The 20,856-nt window shown below is 37.3% G+C and overlaps 1 protein-coding gene across 1 annotated transcript in view; it reads left to right on the forward strand.

Annotated features, from left to right (window-relative positions):
- Window positions 1–16,554, forward strand: part of mast1a (microtubule associated serine/threonine kinase 1a) — a 37,336-nt gene extending 20,782 nt beyond the window's left edge. The window contains 22 exon segments of the mRNA XM_042762295.1: window positions 96–171; window positions 919–1,128; window positions 2,143–2,244; window positions 4,177–4,309; window positions 6,003–6,070; window positions 6,356–6,432; window positions 6,533–6,741; window positions 6,843–6,981; window positions 8,428–8,560; window positions 8,639–8,804; window positions 9,044–9,145; window positions 10,369–10,491; window positions 10,579–10,688; window positions 12,038–12,105; window positions 12,107–12,199; window positions 12,311–12,570; window positions 12,677–12,925; window positions 13,541–13,770; window positions 13,870–13,992; window positions 14,108–14,241; window positions 14,339–14,526; window positions 14,633–16,554. Of these exon segments, the coding sequence (XP_042618229.1) occupies window positions 96–171; window positions 919–1,128; window positions 2,143–2,244; window positions 4,177–4,309; window positions 6,003–6,070; window positions 6,356–6,432; window positions 6,533–6,741; window positions 6,843–6,981; window positions 8,428–8,560; window positions 8,639–8,804; window positions 9,044–9,145; window positions 10,369–10,491; window positions 10,579–10,688; window positions 12,038–12,105; window positions 12,107–12,199; window positions 12,311–12,570; window positions 12,677–12,925; window positions 13,541–13,770; window positions 13,870–13,992; window positions 14,108–14,241; window positions 14,339–14,526; window positions 14,633–16,401 (4,762 nt within the window). The 3' untranslated portion in view covers window positions 16,402–16,554.
- Window positions 16,555–20,856: the final 4,302 nt, after the last annotated feature.

A 20,856-nucleotide genomic window follows, 5' to 3' on the forward strand; every position in this document is an offset into this window, starting at 1 on the left:
TGAGGTGAAAAAGCAACATATAAACAAATTTACATCTCAACCAATTTATGCAATTTATGTCACTTTTATTGTCCCCTCTCTGTTTATCTCTGCAGTCCGGGGCGATCACCTTCCTGTTACGATAATGAGATTGTTATGATGAACCATGTTTATAAGGAGCGGTTCCCTAAGGTTAGCGAAACACAAACAAACACTTCAGACTAAAATTTTAGGTTGATTTTGTTTTTATTATGTTTTATGTTTTTGTGTTTTGGTTTTTTTAATTTTTTGGTTGGTTTTGTTTTTGAATTTTAGCTCTTTTTTTTTTTATGTAAGTATGATATATATATATATATGCATATACCATATATATATATATGTGTGCTTTGTGTCACTTGTGTATGTGTTGACCCTGGACCAAAAAAAAGATTCCAGTCTTAAGTGTCAATTTTTTTCGAAATTGTATGATTTATACATCATCTGAAAGCCGAATAAAAAAGCTTTCCATTGATTGATGGTTTGTTTAGGATATGGCAATTTTGGCCAATGATTGACAATTTGGAAAATGGAGAATCTGAGGGTGCAAAAAAGTCAAAATTATTGAGAAACAACCCCTTTGAAGTTGTCCAAATGACTGTCTCTAGCAGAGGCTATTAGTGTAAAAAAAATTTGATATATTGGGGAATATGCAATTTTAGCACAGTATTTCTTCACTGAACATGATCTTTACTTAATATCCTTTAATCAAATTTTGGCACCATGAAGTTTCAAAAAATCAATAAAAAAAATATAAATGTATTTTTGGCTGTTGCTGACAAAAATACCCCCAGTGACCCAAGAGTTTGTGTGTGTGCGCCAGGGTCCACAAACCAGGGTCACTTATATATATTCCCTGTTGTTGAAGATGCTATTTTAACGCTGTCTATCCATTACCTTCAGGCCACGGCTCAGATGGAGGAGCGCTTGGCTGAGTTCATCGAGTCGTACTCACCTGAGAACGCGCTGCCGCTGGCTGACGGGGTCCTCAGCTTCATCCACCACCAGATCGCCGAGCTGTCCCGAGACTGCCTGACCAAATCTCGTGAAGGCCTCATCTCCACCGTCTACTTCTACGAGCTGCAGGAAAACCTTGAGAAGCTGCTACATGAAGTGAGCATGTGTGTGTGTGTGTGTGTGTGTATGTGTGTGTGTATGTGTGTTTCAGCTTATATGAATTGATATCTCACTTTACTTGACTGGATTATTAAATTGTTTTATCAGTTCCATAATATTTCATTGGCTCAATGTTTGTTTGTTGGCTTATTTAAAGAAATTACCCAGTTAATATCAAGTTAAAGTATAATTTATAATTGGTTTTTTATTTTGTTTTTTATTTTTTTGTGTGTGTGTGTGTGTTGTGTGTGTTTTTTTGTGTGTGTGTTTGTTATTATAGAATTTATTTATATTGTTTATGTTTAGTTTTTTTGTTTGTGTTTGTTTTCAGTTTTTTTTGTTAAAATACCAGAAATTTCCAGAATTTCTCTATTCATCAGACATCAAAAATTCGCTTGAATTATTTATTTAATTCCAAATCATCAGACTTAGCAAAATTTACTTGAAGTTTCAATACTATGGAGGGCCAATTTTTTTAATTTATTTTTGTTATTGATAAAAAAAAAAATTAATAAACAATATCGATGAGTTGACAGCTGTAACCCTGCAAATGAAAAAATTAAATATCACATGCTTGTATGAAAAATAATTAATTAATAATATTGCAAATAAAAAATATTTATATCTGATGATTGTAATTATATATTAGTACATTATTAATTTAATGTTTATTTTAAGTTGTACTTACATAAAAAAATCCATCCAAAGGTGATGAAAGAAAAATGATTGATTTAAATATTTTTAAAGTTATTTGGCCCTCTGTAGTCTACGGCCATTATCACATCTTTTCTTTGAGCTTCAGATTATGTAAACAGATTTATGTTTGTCTACAGAAGTCATTCCAAGCATAGAAATATAAATTCAAACTCTTGACTGGCCGTTTTAATTTTCCCCAATACGTTCTTTTAGAGATTTCAGTGGTCAGAAGTGGCTCTAAAAGAATGAAGAATTACCCAAATATCAATCCTTTGTTTTTTTGTTTTTATTTAATGATCTTGTGTTATCTGTCAGGCCTATGAGCGGTCAGAGAGCTCGGAGCTGACCTTCATCACAGAGCTGGTGAAGAAACTCTTCATCATCATCTCCCGCCCTGCCCGACTGCTTGAGTGTCTGGTGAGAGTCTCCACACACACACACACACACACACACACACACAGGCTTGATGTGCCGGTCGCTGGGCTTGGTCGCCATGGCAACTGGCTGATGGGGTCACCAGGGGTCAGGAGAAGAAAGTACAATGTTCTGAAAGGCTTGAGTGTAACAAAACCCTCGACTGGTATTATCAAACACAAAGGACCCCTGAAAATGTGTCCAGTAGTGCGATCACTGGAAATATGGATCAGTGGATAATTAAATAATATGGATCACCAGGTAAAAACATATGTGGACATGCAATACTGAGTTGAGTCAAGTAAAGCAATAAACCCCAAGAAGCTGTGGTTTATAACAGCTAAGGCACGTTGCCTGAAACCTCCTTAGCTGTTATAAATTCACTGTAAACCACGGCTTCACGGGGCTTATTGCTTTTAGAAAAACAGTTATTCCATATATGTAGTAACGTTTCACAAAATAAAACAGAGCAAATAAAGTGTAATGGTATTAATAAAAACAGTATTCTTCCACCAAACAGTGTAGTTCCTCAGAAACAGTTGTGGTTGCAACAAAGTGGTTGCCAAACAAGACGCAAATGTAAACAAAGGTGTATGTGTGTAAAATAATTTACAACAGCTTCGAACGTGGCTCGGCCAATTAGAATCAATGACAGGAACTATCAGTTTTATAAAATTATTTTGGTCCCATCAGTGAGCATATCCATAACTGAGGCTGATGCGATACGCACCTTGATGCAGAGCCAACGATATGATACAGTAAAGATTCATATGAAGCAGCTACCGATGTAATATGATAAGATCCATCCCTATTATGATGCAATGCAATCCGATTTCGATTCAACACTATGCGATTCAATGCAATACAATGCAATGGAAAAAATGATGCTATGCAATTCATTATGGTACAGATGGTTTGCTTTTATTTCTTTGGTTCCGACAGACAGCAAATCATAAATAAACTGACTTACAACACCTCAGTCTTCGTAGTGTTCTGATACGTCATATTCATGTAGCAGCAGTGGTGATAAAAGCTTATTCGACACTTTCTAAATGTTAAAAGTATAGTGCATCTACTAATAATTATATATAAATAAATCGGTTCTTACCGATGCAAATATGTTAGAAACGATGCATCGTGATACAAATGCCAACTTGTATCCAATGCACACTTCTTTTAAATCAATGCATCGTATCGTTAACTTTTATGTTGAAGCATTGATGTGAATCGGTGAATCTTACCATCCTTAGTGAACATTATTTAATGCATTAACTAGCATTAACTAACAATGAACAATAGTGTATTATTAATGGTATATTAATGGTTCATTTCAGTTCATTTTAACTCAGGTCCATTAAATATTGAGATATAATTTTGATTTGAATAATGTATTAGTAAATGGTGAAATCTAAGATTCATCAGTTATCATTTAAGTATGTTTCATTGTTAGTTTGTGTAAACTAATGTTAACAAATGGAACCTTATTGTAAAGTGTAAAGTGTTACCATTATTTTATCTGAATACCTATTATTTAAGTATGTTTCATTGTTAGTTTGTGTAAACTTATGTTATTTTTTTCATTTTTTATAATAATCAGAAATTTTTTTTGAGGAGAATATGAGTATATTTTCACGATTTCTGAAGGAACATGTGACACTAAAAACTGGAGTAATGGTGCTAAAATTAAACTTTGCATCACAGGAATAAATTACATTTAAAAACATATTTAAATAAAAGAACGTTACTTTAAATTCTAATAATATTTCACAATATTACTGTATTTTTGATCAAATAAATGCAGCCTTGGTGAGTATAAGAGACTTCCTTCAAAAAATATTAAGAATTCTACAAACCCCAGTCTTTTAACCAGGCATGTATTTGACTGCAGAATGCAGCAACTGACCAACAAACAACATTATTTGCGTGATTTTTCAGGAGTTTAACCCTGAAGAGTTCTACCACCTACTGGAGGCAGCAGAAGACCATGCTAAAGAGGGCCAGCTAATGAAAGCAGACATCCCGCGATACATCATCAGCCAGCTCGGCCTGACCAGAGACCCTCTGGAAGGTGAGACAGACGAACACGACTGAACATCCTCACACAGCGAGCGCGTTTGTCTCTGGAGGGAAAGAGCATAGAAGAAGCCAGAGAGAGGCAGGGAAATGTAGGTCATGCGGAGAGACATTATTGAGATTATGGAGCAGGTTAAGGTGGGGCGCACAGGCGGTGGGAAGTTTGTATTCCTGCCAAGAAAGCAGGGAAATGTGTAAGCACCCCACTCTGAGTGTTTTGGTTTTTTGAAAAAAGGGTAATGTTTATGTATCTCTGTGAACATGTAAAAAAGAAGAAGGATTTTTCAGGCAGAAAATGCACTCTGAATATCTTTGAATGCTGCTCGGTCTATTTAGTTAAAGCTGAAGAGTGTGTTTTCTTTTCTATCCCTGCTTAATTTACAGATATATGTAAGAGGTTTTTATGTTTATTTCCACCATATATAAACAATGTGACTCAATGCTCTGTTTTTTTGTGCTTTTTTTCAGCGTTTATTAGTAGCTTTTTTTTAACCAATAGTGTTGAGTTTAGGCCATTGACTGACCAATGGCAGACTGGGGTAGCGTTTGAAAAACAATTATTTTTCCAATTCACTTTAGTGCATTAAATCAGCATATTAGAATGATTTCTGAAAGATCATGTGACACTGAAGACTGGAGGCATGATGCTAAAAATTCAGCTTTGTTTCACAGGAATAAATTTCATGTTATAATACATTCAAATAGAAAACAGTTATTTTAAATTGTAATAATATTTGATAATTTTAAAGTTGTTATTTTCTATATGGCGGTTTATTGAACTCAGCTAGAGTCTGACAAAGAAAGTGCTGTTTTAATTGCTGCTTTAGAGCTTGTTTGTGTTTATTTCAGTGTTGTTTATTTCTATCACAGTCTTTATTTAGATCAGTGATGCTACATTTTTCTCTCTAGAATGGATGGTTGCTGTGGCGACTGGAGGTGTTGTTTTTAGACTCGATAAGGCAATATGCTGCTGAATTGCTCATAGACAGGCAGATGGCTAATTATTTATGAATGTTAGATAAGATTCTTTTCTCGAAAGAAATGAATACATTTAGTCAGCAAGGATGCATTGATCAAAAGTGTAAGCAAAGTAAAGACGTTTATAATGTTACAAAAGATTTCTGTTTCAAATAAATGCTGTTCTTCTGAACTTTCTATTCATAAAAGAATCCTCATAAGATGTAACACGGTTTACATAATTTTTTTAATACATTGATAATAATCAGAAATGTTTCTTGAGCATATAAGAGTGATTTCTGAAGGACCGTGTGACACTGAAGACTGAAGGCATGATGCTAAAAATGCAGCTTTGCATCACAGAAATAAATTACATTGTAAAACATATTCAAATAGAAAACAGTTATTTTAAATTGAAATAATATTTCAGAATTTTACTGTTTTTATTGTATTTTTAATCAAATAAATGCAACCTTGAGAATAAGAGACTTTTCTGATAAAAATTTTAAATCTTACTGACCACAAACTTTTGAACACTGGGATATTTGATTATTATTAACATATGCATTACATGCACATACATAATTGATTTTGTTTTATTTGACGGAAAACTTCATTAGCTATTAATTGGACTAGAAACTTGTCGAACATTTATGTAATTTTTCCCTCAACGGCAGTGCATGTTTATTGCACAGTAAAATGTATTAACCAAACATGATTCTTGCATGCAGAAATGGTGAATTTGGAGAGTTATGACAGTGAGGGACCCCACACTCCGGAGACGGACGACTCTGCAGAAGTGAGTGCATTAATACAATCATGTTTATATTGTTTTGCAATGATGAAAAAGATTGCAACTTTTACCTACTAGTTATTTAAGAGAAAAAGAGGGTGAAAAACCAGATCAAGATGTGTTATATAAGCCTGCAATTTTCTCACTCTTTAACATGAAAACTTATTTTTAATGAAGGACCAAACAAACTTCGGGATAACAGCGGAAGACTTGAAACGGCATAGGGAGTGAAATTATACTCCAGTTGATTTATTTCCACTGCACTGAATCCTTTATCTGGCTTTCTCTCAGGGGAAGCTCAAAGCCATCAAACCGCCCTGTGAATCAGACTTCCAGACTATCAAACTCATCAGCAACGGAGCGTATGGGTGAGAATATTGCTATTCACTCTCAAATTACTATGAAATTACTCAAAACCAATGTGTAAATATGGATAAAACAGATCTCTCCCTCTTGTTTGGATCGTAGAGCTGTGTATTTAGTCAGACACCGAGAGACACGGCAGCGCTTTGCTATGAAGAAGATCAACAAACAAAACCTGCTCCTGAGGAACCAGATCCAGCAGGCGTTCGTGGAGCGGGACATCCTGACCTTCGCTGAGAACCCCTTCGTGGTCAGCATGTTCTGCTCTTTTGAGACGCGCCGTCACCTGTGTATGGTCATGGAGTATGTGGAGGGTAAGGCATGAGACACAGAATTTGTACACGAAACAGAGTTTTTAGTCGCTTTTAAGGTCATTTGTTTTTTTTATACTTAAAATTGTTTTTTTTTGGTTTAGGTGGTGACTGTGCAACCCTGCTTAAAAATATCGGAGCCCTTCCTGTGGAAATGGCCCGGATGTACTTTGCTGAAACCGTTTTAGCGCTGGAGTACATTCATAATTATGGCATCGTACACCGAGACCTGAAACCAGACAAGTAAGTGAGCGCCCCCTGCTGGACTGGAGGTCATCTTTGTTGTGGTAACCTGCTGGTGTTGGGGTGGTGTTTATATTTGAATAGTGAAATATTGGTCAGTTAGTTATGTAAAATATAGAAAAAAACTATACTATACTGCAATGTTATTTTTTTAAGAGTGTTTGATGGAGTGTAAACAAGCATCAAGGTGAATCACAACATTACAAACTTTGATTTCAGATGTTCTTTGTTTAAGAGTGTTGGAACCAAACTAAACAAGCATCAAGGTGAATTAGTAAATTAAAAACTGTATTTTGAATGACATAATTGAATTAACATCATTATCCCTTCTGATTTTTTCTATTTTGTGTGTTATAAAAACAAAAACTTTAAGTAAAATATGCAACATAATGTGTGTGTGTAACAAGACAAGGTGAATCACAAGTTCACGTTACAAACTTTGATTTCAGACAAAAAAAAAACTGACAAATATTTAGTTGTTTTGGAGTGTTATTAATGGTGTATTTTTTTATTTATAATGCCTCTCTTGGGATTGGTTGTGATTTGTTTTTCTCTGTATTTTGTTTGGTGTTTTTTTACTACATAATCATTTTTAATGTTGAATTAATGTGTTGTTGTATAATGTGTTCTATTTTTTCAAATTACTATCTTTTATGTATGTTTTGTTTATTAAGTAGTTTATAGATGTTGATTTTTGGGTTCAACTATAGCATGTACCATGGATTTATTTTTTTGGGGGTTATTTTTCTGCAGATTTGTTTGTTGCAATTCTATTATTGTGGGTGGTTTATATTTGTATCATGGGTAACCCTAACGGCAGTGTTGAAGAGTTCTTTTGCCATTCAACTTTATTTGGAGTACTACTTGTGCACAAATACATTTCTTAATATTAATTAAAAGTAGTTTGAGGCCACTATTGATGAGAATGATCTTTGAATAATATCAGTCTTTAAAGTGCTTCATGTAGGAGTGTACTTGATGACTTTGCACAATCAAATGTACGCATCTCTTTGTTGGACTTCGCACTTCTTCCTCAGTCTTCATTAAGTACAAAATTAGGTGTTCCAGTTTGCTCTGCAGAATCTAAAAGTAAGTTGCAGGGTGTTTTTATTAGCACATTCTGATGTTGGTTTGTAGCAAACTTAGCATTAAATAAATCAACAAAATGTATTTCAGATGCATTTTAGTATATATATATGACTATTTTAAAACTAGGTTGAAATTCACAGTAATGGCTGTCAACAAAAGGTTTTTAATCTATCGCTAATGGCTTCAACAAAAGCATTTTTCATCTATCAACTAATAATAATAATAATTCACAATAGGTCTGTCTTTAATGGTTTATAAGTTATTGTTAAAAATAAATAATGGGATTTTTAACAGATGATCTCATCTTGTCATCTATTTTCGAAGCAAACGCTCATGACTCGTGGTTCTTCTTCACAGTCTGTTGATCACGTCGATGGGCCACATTAAGCTGACGGATTTTGGCTTGTCAAAGATGGGACTCATGAATCTCACCACTAACCTGTACGAGGGACACATCGAGAAGGACACCAGGGAGTTCCTGGACAAACAGGTGAGGAAACAGGCCTGTCATTTTGTGATCGGTTCACATGGCGGGTGTAAACAGGATGGTATTGTCTCTCTGTCTCAGGTGTGTGGCACACCGGAGTATATCGCCCCGGAGGTCATTCTCAGGCAGGGCTATGGGAAACCAGTGGACTGGTGGGCCATGGGTATCATCCTCTACGAATTCCTAGTGGGCTGCGTGCCGTTCTTCGGAGACACGACTGAAGAGCTCTTTGGTCAGGTGATCACAGGTGAGTCTGAATCTTGAGGTGAATCCTGATCGCACTTCAGAGCTTCAGAGCAACACCTGAGCTAATATTAGCAGCAGCGGTGTTGATTAGTGCAAAAGCAAACACATTCTTCTCTTCTAGAAACCTCTTCCAAAGTGCTCCATTTTTCTCGCAAAGCTTTGTAATTCCATAAACCGAAATGTGATGAAGAGCTTCAGTGCTGCCAACAGATTTCTGTGTGTGTGTTTGTGTTTGTGTAGATGATATTGATTGGCCTGTGGGAGACGAGGCGCTGCCTAGTGAAGCTCAGAGCCTGATTTCCGCCCTGCTGCAGACCAACCCACTAGTGCGTCTGGGCACAGGTACACATCCAACAGTTCAACACACTTTCACAAACTTATGCGATAAATCAAGAAGACATGAATTCAGATTGGACGTTTTGACTTTAATACATATTCTTGGTCTTATTGTGAGCAATTCATCTGTGCAAATTATTTCTTTTTATTGGATCATTTCCTTTTTTGTAGATTTCTTTCTTGTTTCTAGATTTACTGTTCAAAAGTATTGGGTCAGTTAGATTTTTTAATGTCAAGGCTGCATTTGTTTGATAAAAAAACTATAATTTTATGAAATATTATTACAATTTCAAATAACTGCTTGCTATTTGAATATACTGTAAAATGTAATTTATTCTTGTGATGCAAAGCTGAATTTTCAGCATCATTACTCCAGTCTTCAGTGTCATGTGATCCTTCAGAAATCATTCTAATATGCTGGTTTGCTGCTCAAGAAACATTTCTTATTACTAATGTTGCAAACAGTTGTGCTGCTTAACATTTTTAAGGAAACTGTGACACATTTTTTCGGGATACTTTAATGAATACAAATTTCAAAAGAACTACATTAATGTTACTTTTGTAACATTAAAAAGTTTTGATCAGTTTAATGTATCCTTGCTGAATAAAAGTATTAATTTCTTAAAAAAAAAAAATCTTAGTAATGTATATTATTGTTCACCAAAAAAAAGAAACTTCTGTCATGATTTACTCAGCCTCATGTTGTACAGTATGATGGCAAATGTCACAGAATATGAAAGTTGCTGTTCCCTTTTGAGCGTGCATGCATATTACCTGGTTGCAATAATTTACAAAACAACTCGGTCTCCATATTTTAATTAAGCTGCTAGAAGGAACATTCATTCAGGTTGTAGCAGTATTTGACAGTTGAGAGAAATGGCAACAACAGCGTGGTTTCAGCGCTGACAGCAGACACGCCCCCAGCATTTGAGAGCAGACAATACTTCTTATTTTTTCAAGATTTTGATAATAACACATTTTTCTGTGGTGTGACAAATGTGATAACATATTTTTTTTTGGTTTGAAATGATTTTATTTTGAGAGATGTTTATTATTGTTTTACACTGATTTTAATTGATTAGGATAGTTCTGGAAAAAAAGAAAGCAAGTCAGACAGGAGGGTGACCCAGTTTTTGCACCACAATTCATGGTCATAACGCCTTGTCTTACCAGGATTGCGTGTTTATCTGCTTGTCTATAAATGTACTTCTCTTTACACTTGTGAACAGGTGGAGCGTTTGAAGTGAAGCAGCACTCATTTTTCTTGGGATTGGACTGGAATGGTTTACTCCGACAGAAGGCCGAGTTTATCCCTCATCTAGAGTCTGAGGAGGACACCAGCTATTTTGACAGTGAGGACACTCACACTTGCTTTTTAGTCTGCCCTTGATCGCCATCTTTCTATCTCTCATCATCATCTCGCACTCCCTCTGTTTCAGCGCGGTCAGAGCGTTATCGGCACATCAACTCCTATGACGAGGATGACACTAACGACGATGAGCCAGTAGAGATAAGACAGTTCTCCTCCTGCTCGCCGCGCTTCAGCAAGGTCAGTCTGACACATGGCTGCATCCATATTTCATGCTTTCTTTCTCAGAAACACTCTCAAATGTGTAAACAGACACATTAAGACTCATGATTTGTATTTATTTTTTTTATTTTTTTTTTTTAATTTTTGGTGGTATTTCATGGTCTCATTCCTTTTAGAGGAGACCAGGCCTAGTTTTCACAGTTTTTTATCCAGTGATTGTGTTTATTTTTAAAAATGGTTTTTGTAAAGACCAAAACATTAGTGCATTTCTGACCCTGGAGCACAAAACCAGCTTTTATAGGAGAAGGTGCCTAGTTTGGGTCATCTCTTTTTTTTGTATCAAAAATCATTAGGATTTAAGTATGATCATGTTCCATGAAGATATTTTGTAAATTTCTTACCTAAAAATCAAAAATTTTGATTAGTAATGTAGAAGTGCATACCCACATATGGAAATTTTTTGATTAGTAATGTAAAAGCTTATAGTTGCTGACACATATGTAACAACTAGCCCCAGTCTGTCCTTCTTATTAAAGTTTGTATACTCCGTATAAATGTTTCTGTTAATGGAAATGGCAGGAATCTTATTGTGTTTGTTTTGAACGTAGGTGAGTCATTAAAAAAACACTTGTGTGAATCAGTGGCCTTCAGATAAGCACACAATTGCACACTTACATAATAAACATTCTTTGATCGTCTTTGGTGTGAATGTGCTGAGGGTTCTTCTCAAGACATGCGACCCTCTTCAGGACCACTTGCTGAACAAAGACCTTGGATTATATTAACAAGAAGACAAACGCAATTATGCAAACAGTAAAATGACTGGATGAAAAACAACCTTTTAACTGATTTCAAGCACTAAAATAACAAAAGAAACACCGTAAAGCATCATATACATTATCGTTCAAACATTTGCGTCAATTTTTTTAAATGTTTTTGACAGATACAGTAAAAACAGTGATTTTATGAAATATTATTACCAGTAAAAATAAATGTGTTTTTGTGTTGTTGTTTTTTTTATTTAAATATAGAATTTCAAATGTTCAAAATTTGTGCTGCTTAATATTTTAGTGGAAACCCTGATACAATTTTTCCAGATTTTTTGAATTAATACAAAATTAAAAAGAACATTTTTATTTTTAATTTATATTTTGTATGATTTTGAGTGAATTTTCGGCTTTGTCAACTTGAACCATGGTGTAGGTAGTTCTTGTGACTAGTGTGCAAAATTCAAAGACAAGGCTATTGTATGGCTTCAAAATGCTTATTTTTTTGATTATTTTTTAGAGTATTATCGGACTATATATAAACTTTTAAACAAATTGGTGTGTGTGAAGCATCCTTTGGTGTTGCTCCTTGTCTTTCAGGTATATAGCAGCATGGAGCACTTGTCCTGTCTTTAGGGTGTGTAGCATGTTGTAGCACCTGTCCCAACTGGAGGGTAGGAGCGATTGTAGTATGGCCAAGAGGGAGAGTCTGGGAAGCTTCACTATGAGGGACAAGAGCTGGAGGACAGGCTCACCTGAGATGTACGTTTGAGTTAAATTATATCACTGCATATGGTTAGATGTAGGTTTGAATATATTCGTACAAAATTACGTTTTTAACATTCCCTCTCATTTTCTTTTTTATTTACACAGGAAGCGTCTTTCATACTCTGAGTCTCTGTATATGGAGGGAGACTGCAGTCCTCCGATGGGCGCCCGGCGCCGTTTTTCAGCCCTGATGGACACGCACCGGTTTGCCGCTCCTCAAGAGGGCGATGGAGAGCTCTCTGAAAAACAGGGTGGATTTAAAGCCCCGGGATCATCATTAGAGGGAGCCATTGCTCCACCATCGCCCAGTGCTAATGAACAGAGGAATGGTGCGAAGGAAGTGATGTCAGCTAGTAAAGGCCCAGGTGTGTTGAAAACAAAATTGAAAAAAACGTATGGACTGTATATGTATAGACTAATTAGACTGAGTTTCTAATAAGAGATTTTTTTCTGTGTATTTAAATTTGGCAGACAAGCCACTGAGACCAGGTGAGATATCAGCACCACAGGCCATACCATCTACAGGAGCTATAGCATTGGTCGGTAGGGACGTGGTTGCCATGGGTGACACCGTCGGACAGCGAGCGACCAAAGATCTGGTGCTTCGGCAAGCACGTCACCAGCAGCTGTCAAGTGATGGGGAGAAACGAACCTCACGTCCCGGCAACAAGGTCATCAAATCTGCATCTGCCACTGCTTTGTCTGTCATCATACCCGGAGGTACAATTCAGCCTTCATGAAAAGGAACATTTTCCCTCCAATTCCCATTACTGAAATGCAAAAAAAAAAAAAACTCATTAAAGGATTAGTTCACTTCTAGAATAAAAATTTCCTGATGATTTACTCACACCCATGTCATCCAAGAGGTTCAAGTCTTCTTTCTTCAGTCAAAAAGTAATTAAGGTTTTTGAGGAAAACATTCCAGAATTTTTCTCCATATAGTGGCCTTAAATTGTGGCCAATGGTTTGAAGGTTCAAATTGCAGTTTCAGTGCAGCTTCATAGGGTTCTACACAATCCCAGCCGAGGAATTATGGTCTTATCTAGCCAAACTATCCTTTATTTTCTAAAAAAATGATATACTTTTCAGCCACAAATGCTCCCATTCATTGTCCACTTTATGGAGAGAAATCCTTTAATGTTTTCCTCAAAAACCTTAATTTCCTTTCGACTGAAAGAAAGACACGAACATCTTGGATGAGTAAATTTTCAAAAAAAACAATTATTATGGAAGTGAACTAATCCTTTAATTTGCTCAATTGCTTAATTGTTATACAAATAATGCCAAGTGCAGAAAAAAAGATAATATATTGATTATTGACTTATCAATATCTAGTCGAGCAGCATGGTAGCTCTCCACTGGCCAGTCCAATGTCCCCACGCTCTCTCTCGTCCAACCCCTCATCACGAGACTCCTCTCCCAGCCGTGATTACTGCCCTGCAGTATCAGTTCTTCGTTCACCAATTACCATCCACCGCTCTGGCAAAAAGTATGGGTTCACTCTCCGTGCCATTCGGGTCTACATGGGAGACACAGACGTGTACAGTGTGCACCACATAGTCTGGGTGAGACAGCAATACAACATGAGAAAAGGTTGATTGAGTATAGAACAGATCTGCAGCAATAGTTTTGTTGAAGCTAATTCTGTCCTTAACCAATCACAGCATGTGGAGGACGGAGGCCCCGCTCAGGAGGCGGGACTATATGCTGGTGATCTCATCACTCATGTCAATGGTGAATCTGTGCATGGATTGGTCCATACCGAGGTGGTAGAGCTTATACTTAAGGTGAGAAACAAGATGTTCTCATCAGCGAGGCAAAAATTTTAATTTAGACCACACAGAGAAGTAATGACAGACATGACCTGAGAAAGATTTATTGATAGCTGTTTTCTTTTTTCAGAGTGGGAACAAGGTGACTGTGACCACAACACCTTTTGAAAACACGTCCATTAAAGTGGGACCAGCACGCAAGTCCAGTTATAAGTCTAAGATGGCTAGATGCAGTAAGAGGACAGTCAAAGAGGGACAGGAAAGGTACAATGTGCCTCCAGTTGTGAAGACTGTCCGTATAAAGAATATATTTTTTCTTACCCCAACTGTTTCTCTCTTTTTCTTCCATGATCATTCACAGTAAGAGGCATGGGTCTTTGTTCCGCAAAATAACTAAGCAATCTAACCTGCTGCACACAAGCCGTAGCCTGTCATCGCTGAACCGGTCCCTATCATCCAGCGATAGTCTTCCTGGCTCTCCAACACACAGCCTGTCCAGTCACTCCCCTACCCAGAGCTATCGCTCAACTCCTGAGTCATCCCACCTTGGTGAGTAGATCAAAGCATTTGTTGTGATATCAAAAGGTAAAACCAACAACTTTAAAAGTTAAATGTATACATTCATTTCAATTGCCGGTTGTTATTCTTAACCCAGGTGCCTCCTCCCAGAGCAGTTCTCCTGCTTCCAGTACCCCAAATTCCCCCGCAACAACCCAGCATATGAGACCCAGCTCCCTGCATGGACTTTCCCCCAAACTTCACCGCCAATACCGTTCAGCCCGCTGCAAGTCAGCGGGAAACATTCCTTTGTCTCCATTGGCTCATACACCATCCCCAACTCAGTCCTCACCACCTCCTTTGCCTGGGCACACAGTTGGGAGCTCCAACACAACCCAAACCTTTCCTGCAAAACTTCACTCGTCCCCACCAATCATAAGGCCTAGACCCAAGAGTGCTGAGCCACCCAGATCACCGCTACTCAAAAGAGTGCAGTCAGCAGAGAAACTCGGGTCACCGCTTTCATCTTCATCCGAGAAGAAAGGTGGGATCGGGGTGATGAGGAAGCACAGTTTGGAGGTTGGACATTCAGATTATCGTAAGGATGGTTTTCACTGTGAGCTTGGCCTCCAGAGCTTGGTGGAAATTGAGGGTGAGAATCTGGCATCTGCCCCAACAACTTCTCCTTCACCCACTCAACCGACAGCGTCACCACCTGAAAAGGGCGTTCTGAAGCCAGTCCGGAAACTGGGCAGGCAGGAGTCACCTTTGAGTAGAGATGCTTTGCTTGCTGGGAGAGAAAGGGATCGAGACAAGGAGAGGATTGGTGAACCAAGTCATGCTAGTGAGGCTAAACCAGGGGCGGTCAAAGAGATGCTCCCTTCTGGTGGTATTATTCTACCTGGAAGTATGAAATCTTCAAGTGTTGAAGCATCTCAGCGGCCTCCTTCCACTCTACAGGAAAGTTGCCTAGCCAAGCCTCAGACTTGGCAGCCTCCATTGACCAAGTCTTCTCCGGTAGCATCAGAGTCCAAACCTAGTGTAGTTGCCTCTATTCCGATGCTCCCGACCACAATGTCTTCCCCATCTGCCAAAACAACAGATCAAAGTTTCATAAAGGAAATGGGAAATGATGACCAAGGAATTCTTACAAAAGTTGCCCAAAGCCAGGCACTAGGAACCACTAAGCCTTCATGTTCTGTGAGTGTATCAGGTGTTATCAGCAAAGACTTGTCGGAGAAGGAAGGGGGAAAGGATACTGGGAAGAAAGAGGTAAAACCAGATTTTGGGAAGACTCCAGCTTCAATCAAACCAAGTATGCCATGCAGTGCTCCTGGGAAGACAACAAGCACAGAGGTAACCAAAGCGAGTAAGGGACCAGGTGACGGAGAGGGTCTCAAAAAGAGCATCTTAGATTCCCATACCAGAACTTTAGATGTCAGAGCGAGGACTGCTCCATCCAAAGGGTTTATCCCATCTCACCCACCCCAGGCGCAGTGCTCTGCTTTGGGAAAACTTAGGCAGGACAAGGGGTTAGCTCCGGTCAGCTGCTACCGGGGAACACTGGATTGGGAGGACAAATGTCTCTTGGAAGTTGTTGAGGAACACTCTCCATCTCCCACTCCTTCTCCAACTGGAGTTCCTCCTGATCTGCCCAAAACTCAACTTCAGTCTCCGGATGAGAAATCTGGTTCGGCTACACAGTTAACAAGCACAGGGAAATCTATAGGGCCTGTTAAAGGTGGAACTCAGGAGGGGCCCAAGGCCAAAGATACCACCGAATCACTGGGGGTCACCAAGGTTTGTGCACCAGGAATACCTGAACCTGCTTCTGGGAGTAGACCAAGCTCCAAAGGAGACAGTCAGAGTCCTACTAGCACCTCTCCACAGGTGAAGACTGTCATTACTTCTAAGAATGGCTCTTGATCTTGTGCTAGTTGGAATAATAATTGCATTTTTTTGTGGGTTTAGTGGAATTCAATGTTTTTGAGCACTTAGATGTTTAGGGACATTCCAGCCAGTGAAAAAAAAGGCCTAATCATATTACGCTGAACAAAGGACAACAACTCCAAGGTTTTTTTAAAGGATGTTATTTATTATACATATACAGCTGCATCAGAAAAAGATTATAGAAGTATTATATTAGAACGTGTGTTGGGTGTTTGAGTATAGATGTATTATATTAGAATGTGTATTGGGTGTTTGTTTTGTGAGAGGGTGTGAATAAATTGACAGGCGCAAAATGCTTTAACAGATCAAGCAATGCTGAATACTGTGAACACCAAAACAATGTTACTACTTTTTCTAAGGTGACCAACCACTTAATTTCCTTAAACACAAAAACTGAAAAGAATTTGATCAAGGCTACAGAATATCAAGTTTTTGGCATAGACAGAACGTAATCAAGAACACATTGCTTCCTTTGCTGTTTTTTTTTGGTTTGTTACATGATTCAGGAGTTTATAATCAGGTTTAGCATTTCCATTAGTGCAGGGGCAGCGTTTCCATATGGCAGTCGTAATACCCCAGTTGTTCATTGCCATACCCTAGGCCAGGGGTGTCAAACTCAATTCCTGGAGGGCCGGAGCCCTGCAGAGTTTTGTTCCAACCCTGCTTAAACACACATACCATTTAGCTTTCAAATAAGCCTGAAAGACTTGATTAGTTGGATCAGGTGTGTTTAATTAGGGTTGAATCTAAACTATGCAGGGCTCCGGCCCTCCAGGAATTGAGTTTAACACCCCTGCCCTAGGCGATTGCCCCCCACAAACCACAGAACGTGATTTTAACCGAGTGGGGACCTCCCCTCAGGGTCTTAGGGCAGACCAAGAATGGGCTGGAACGAATCGAGGGGGAGGCCAATGCCATACCTTATGGTTCTGTGAAAGGCTGCCACTGCATTAGTGGCTAGCGCATACTGCTTTAGCCATGAGGGGGATGCTGCCTAAACCATAGATTCATTCCCCTTATAAAATTCCCTCTTAACTAAGTCTCTCATTATACTGAATTAAGACTGATTTTAAACTGTTGACATTTTGTCGACTTTGCATATTGATGCCTTCTGAGGTAAATATCAGTCCCTTAACAGCAAGGTGGTGCATTTGAAAGACTAAAATATTCAAAGCTTACATTGAAATAACTTGTCAAATCACCAATATAATAACTGGTATCATAAATTTAGCGTCTTGTAGCTAAATTTAGCTATTTATTATCAAATCAAACTAGCTAAACTAAAAAGACAATGTTGTTCTTCTAAGACAATAATTGATCTGACCATAGAAGAAGACAGTTCCTTAGTATGCATTGGCAAGCAGGTGCCTCTATGTTTGCATACTTGCCTAGAGTGTGTTTCTAGCCTTACAGTGTCTCTGTAAATTTACAGTTTACTGGCAGATTTAATTCATACTCAGAAGTAGGTCAATGTGATGCACAGCTCTTGACATGGACTGGTGCATCTTTAATTTTGTGCTACTGAATTCTCCTTGAAAGTGATGGTTGACCTCACTGTGACTCTAGCACTCAAGTCTCATATTCGCTACCTGAATAATAGTTCTTCAACCATGGGGGTTTGCAATAGCAAGGGCTCAAGATTTGACTGGTTAGCATGCCCCGGTTAGCCCCTGCTGGTAGATGTCATAACTACACCATCTGGCTGCAAAGAGAGCATTGACATTCATTCAAATGAAGGTGTGTATTGAAACAAATGCAAATGCATTTTGTAAATCAGTGAAATGAGAGAAGTGGTTAAGGGTTTGAACATCTTTGCAAGGCACTGGCTATGTTTTCTGGAGCAGTGACTATTGAAAGTGAGATCATAAACTAAAAACCTTAAGGATTTAAGTGCTAAATGCATATCAACAATTTAGATGGCATCCTTCATGAGCATCGTCGTAACACAGGTCTCGATTACAGAGACTGTTGGATCAGCACATTTATGATGATTGTTGGAAGGAGGATTGTATGGTAAATATATTCTATAGTTGCTCAAGCATCAGTAAATGTCACTGTTGTCATGGCAACTCGGAGCCGGTGTAGCCTGCCGTCTGTTGGCATTTCTCTGTGTGGTCTGAATGTTGTTCACTAACATGCAACGAAAATATCACTAAACATTTGTTACTAAAGTAACTGTTTTCACTTAAGCTTATGCAAAACAAATGTTTGTAGGGATGTGACTGATGTTCTTTTGCAGTGTTTGTTCCATTTCCAACATCTGTGAAGATGAACAGTGGTTTTACTACAGTAACCATAGTTTATCTATGTTATTAGTAGTGAAACATAGTAAAGAAATGGTATAAAACAATAATAAACTAATTAGTATAAATAGCATTTTCCTCAGTATTATTAAGTTTATGATATGTAAAATAATGTCCTTAGTTCTAGATTATTATTAAATAATTAAGTGTCAAAATCTGATAAATGAGTGAAAATGTCTTACAGATTTGTAGTTTTGCTCTTGCAGATTCTTTAAAAAAAAAAAAAAACAATCTGCAAGAGCAAAACTACGCATCTACTAATACACAAGACATTTTCAGTCATTTATCAGATTTCGACACTTAATTATTTAAAAATAATCTAGAACTAAGGACATTATTTAATTCATTTATTTTTTTAATGCTGTGTATAAATTAGCATATTGCTAGTTATAATACAAATATATCATGAAGATGAGGGTGATGATGAGTTGAGGTGTGGCTGGAATAGATGGAGTTATGCTGCCATCTGATGCCTCACAGGAACACTGTCACTACAGTGTAACATCACTTGCATCTTACATTTACAGTGATAGTAGTATGGGTTGCAATCAGTGACGAAACCAAGAGTGCTTTATTTATATGTATGTCATAGTACCATACAGAGGTATTGAATTACTGTAGCATGATGATGCCTTTGGATAGACGTTTAGATATCTATTAATCCTTCCATAAATGTATTCTGACATTGTTTATCTCTCATCAGCTCTCAGATATATTTTGCTGTTTCATATCTGGTTTCAGTGTTAGTGAAGATTTCTTTATATCTATTAAAACATTTATTGTATTACATAGAAACTCAACACAGAGGATATCAGAGAGTTATTTGGATGCATCAGTGAAATGGTGACGTGACGACAACATATGCACAAAGTAATGTAAAGATTTTGGGTGAATGTGTGAATGTATCTGATGATATGTTTGTAACACACCAGAAAACAGATTTTCAGATTGTTTTTTTTTTTTTCATATTCGGCCCTTTCCCGTGCATGAATTCTCAGTTGTGGTTAAAGGCAACTAACATTTCACTGGCCTGAATGTTTTCACTTTATACCATGTGACTGTTATAGCTGATCGAATATGAGACTAATGTTTTATAATGATCACTTAATCTGTACTGTAAAGCCCTGTGTCTTATTCAGTTCTGAATTATTGGATTTACACTGCAGAATAGATTCACAGAGTGAACTGAAAACAAGAATCCACACATATTAAAAGTATGTTATCCACTCGTATGTGTCAGATTATATTCTTGTGTTTGTGTTTATGTGGCCACATTTGAGAAATTTATGTTTTTAATGTAATTTCCTATAAAATGTGATCTTTTGAGAATGCACTTTATTTCATGTCATTTTTTTATACGTTCTTTGTTGTTTTATCAAACTGTCCAAAATTCTGTACAATACAGAGGTAAACAAAGACATAAAGATATTCCGTTCTTTCGTGAATGTCCTGCATAGGAGAAATGAAGAGTATCTCAGTCTTGTATCACCTGTTATGTGGCATTTTGTACATGAATTTGTTAATTTATTCTATTTACTTGGCTCTGTACATCACTTTTACTTGCAGCAAATGTCAATCGATCCATTAACTGAGGTGCAGTGTGTGTAGTCAATTAATAAAGAGATATTGTATAAAATTACATGCTTCTTTTATTTGCTTAATAACACACTAAACTCGAACCTGACAAACTTTGAATGTTGAACCTCCTTGTCTGTTAGTTTGCTAGGGTTTTTATTTTTTTGTCTGTTTGCTAAAGTACTGCTAGATTCTTGGCCAAGTCAGCATTGTTATAGACTTTCGGTCACAGAGCTTTTGACCTCTCATCACATTTATGGATTATTAGTTAACAGTACTTGAGCTTATCTTTGTAAATACAAAAACTAGCTAAATACTGTTATCATGATCACAATAATGATGATAATTTTAGTGCTCTGCAAGCAGAATTTACTCAACTGCAAACAAAGCATAACACTACCATGACCTTTTACTGTTTTATGCTAGTAGTATTTAATCTTATGAAATGCAACGTGTTGACATTGTTTCCCTCATCAATGTAAAATCTGACTAACCAAATAAATTTAAAAATATTTTCTTTTCTTTTGATACCCTAGTCTATTGTTTTAATTTG

This window comes from Cyprinus carpio, chromosome A1, assembly GCF_018340385.1.
Source record: "Cyprinus carpio isolate SPL01 chromosome A1, ASM1834038v1, whole genome shotgun sequence".
NCBI classification, from domain to species: domain Eukaryota; kingdom Metazoa; phylum Chordata; class Actinopteri; order Cypriniformes; family Cyprinidae; genus Cyprinus; species Cyprinus carpio.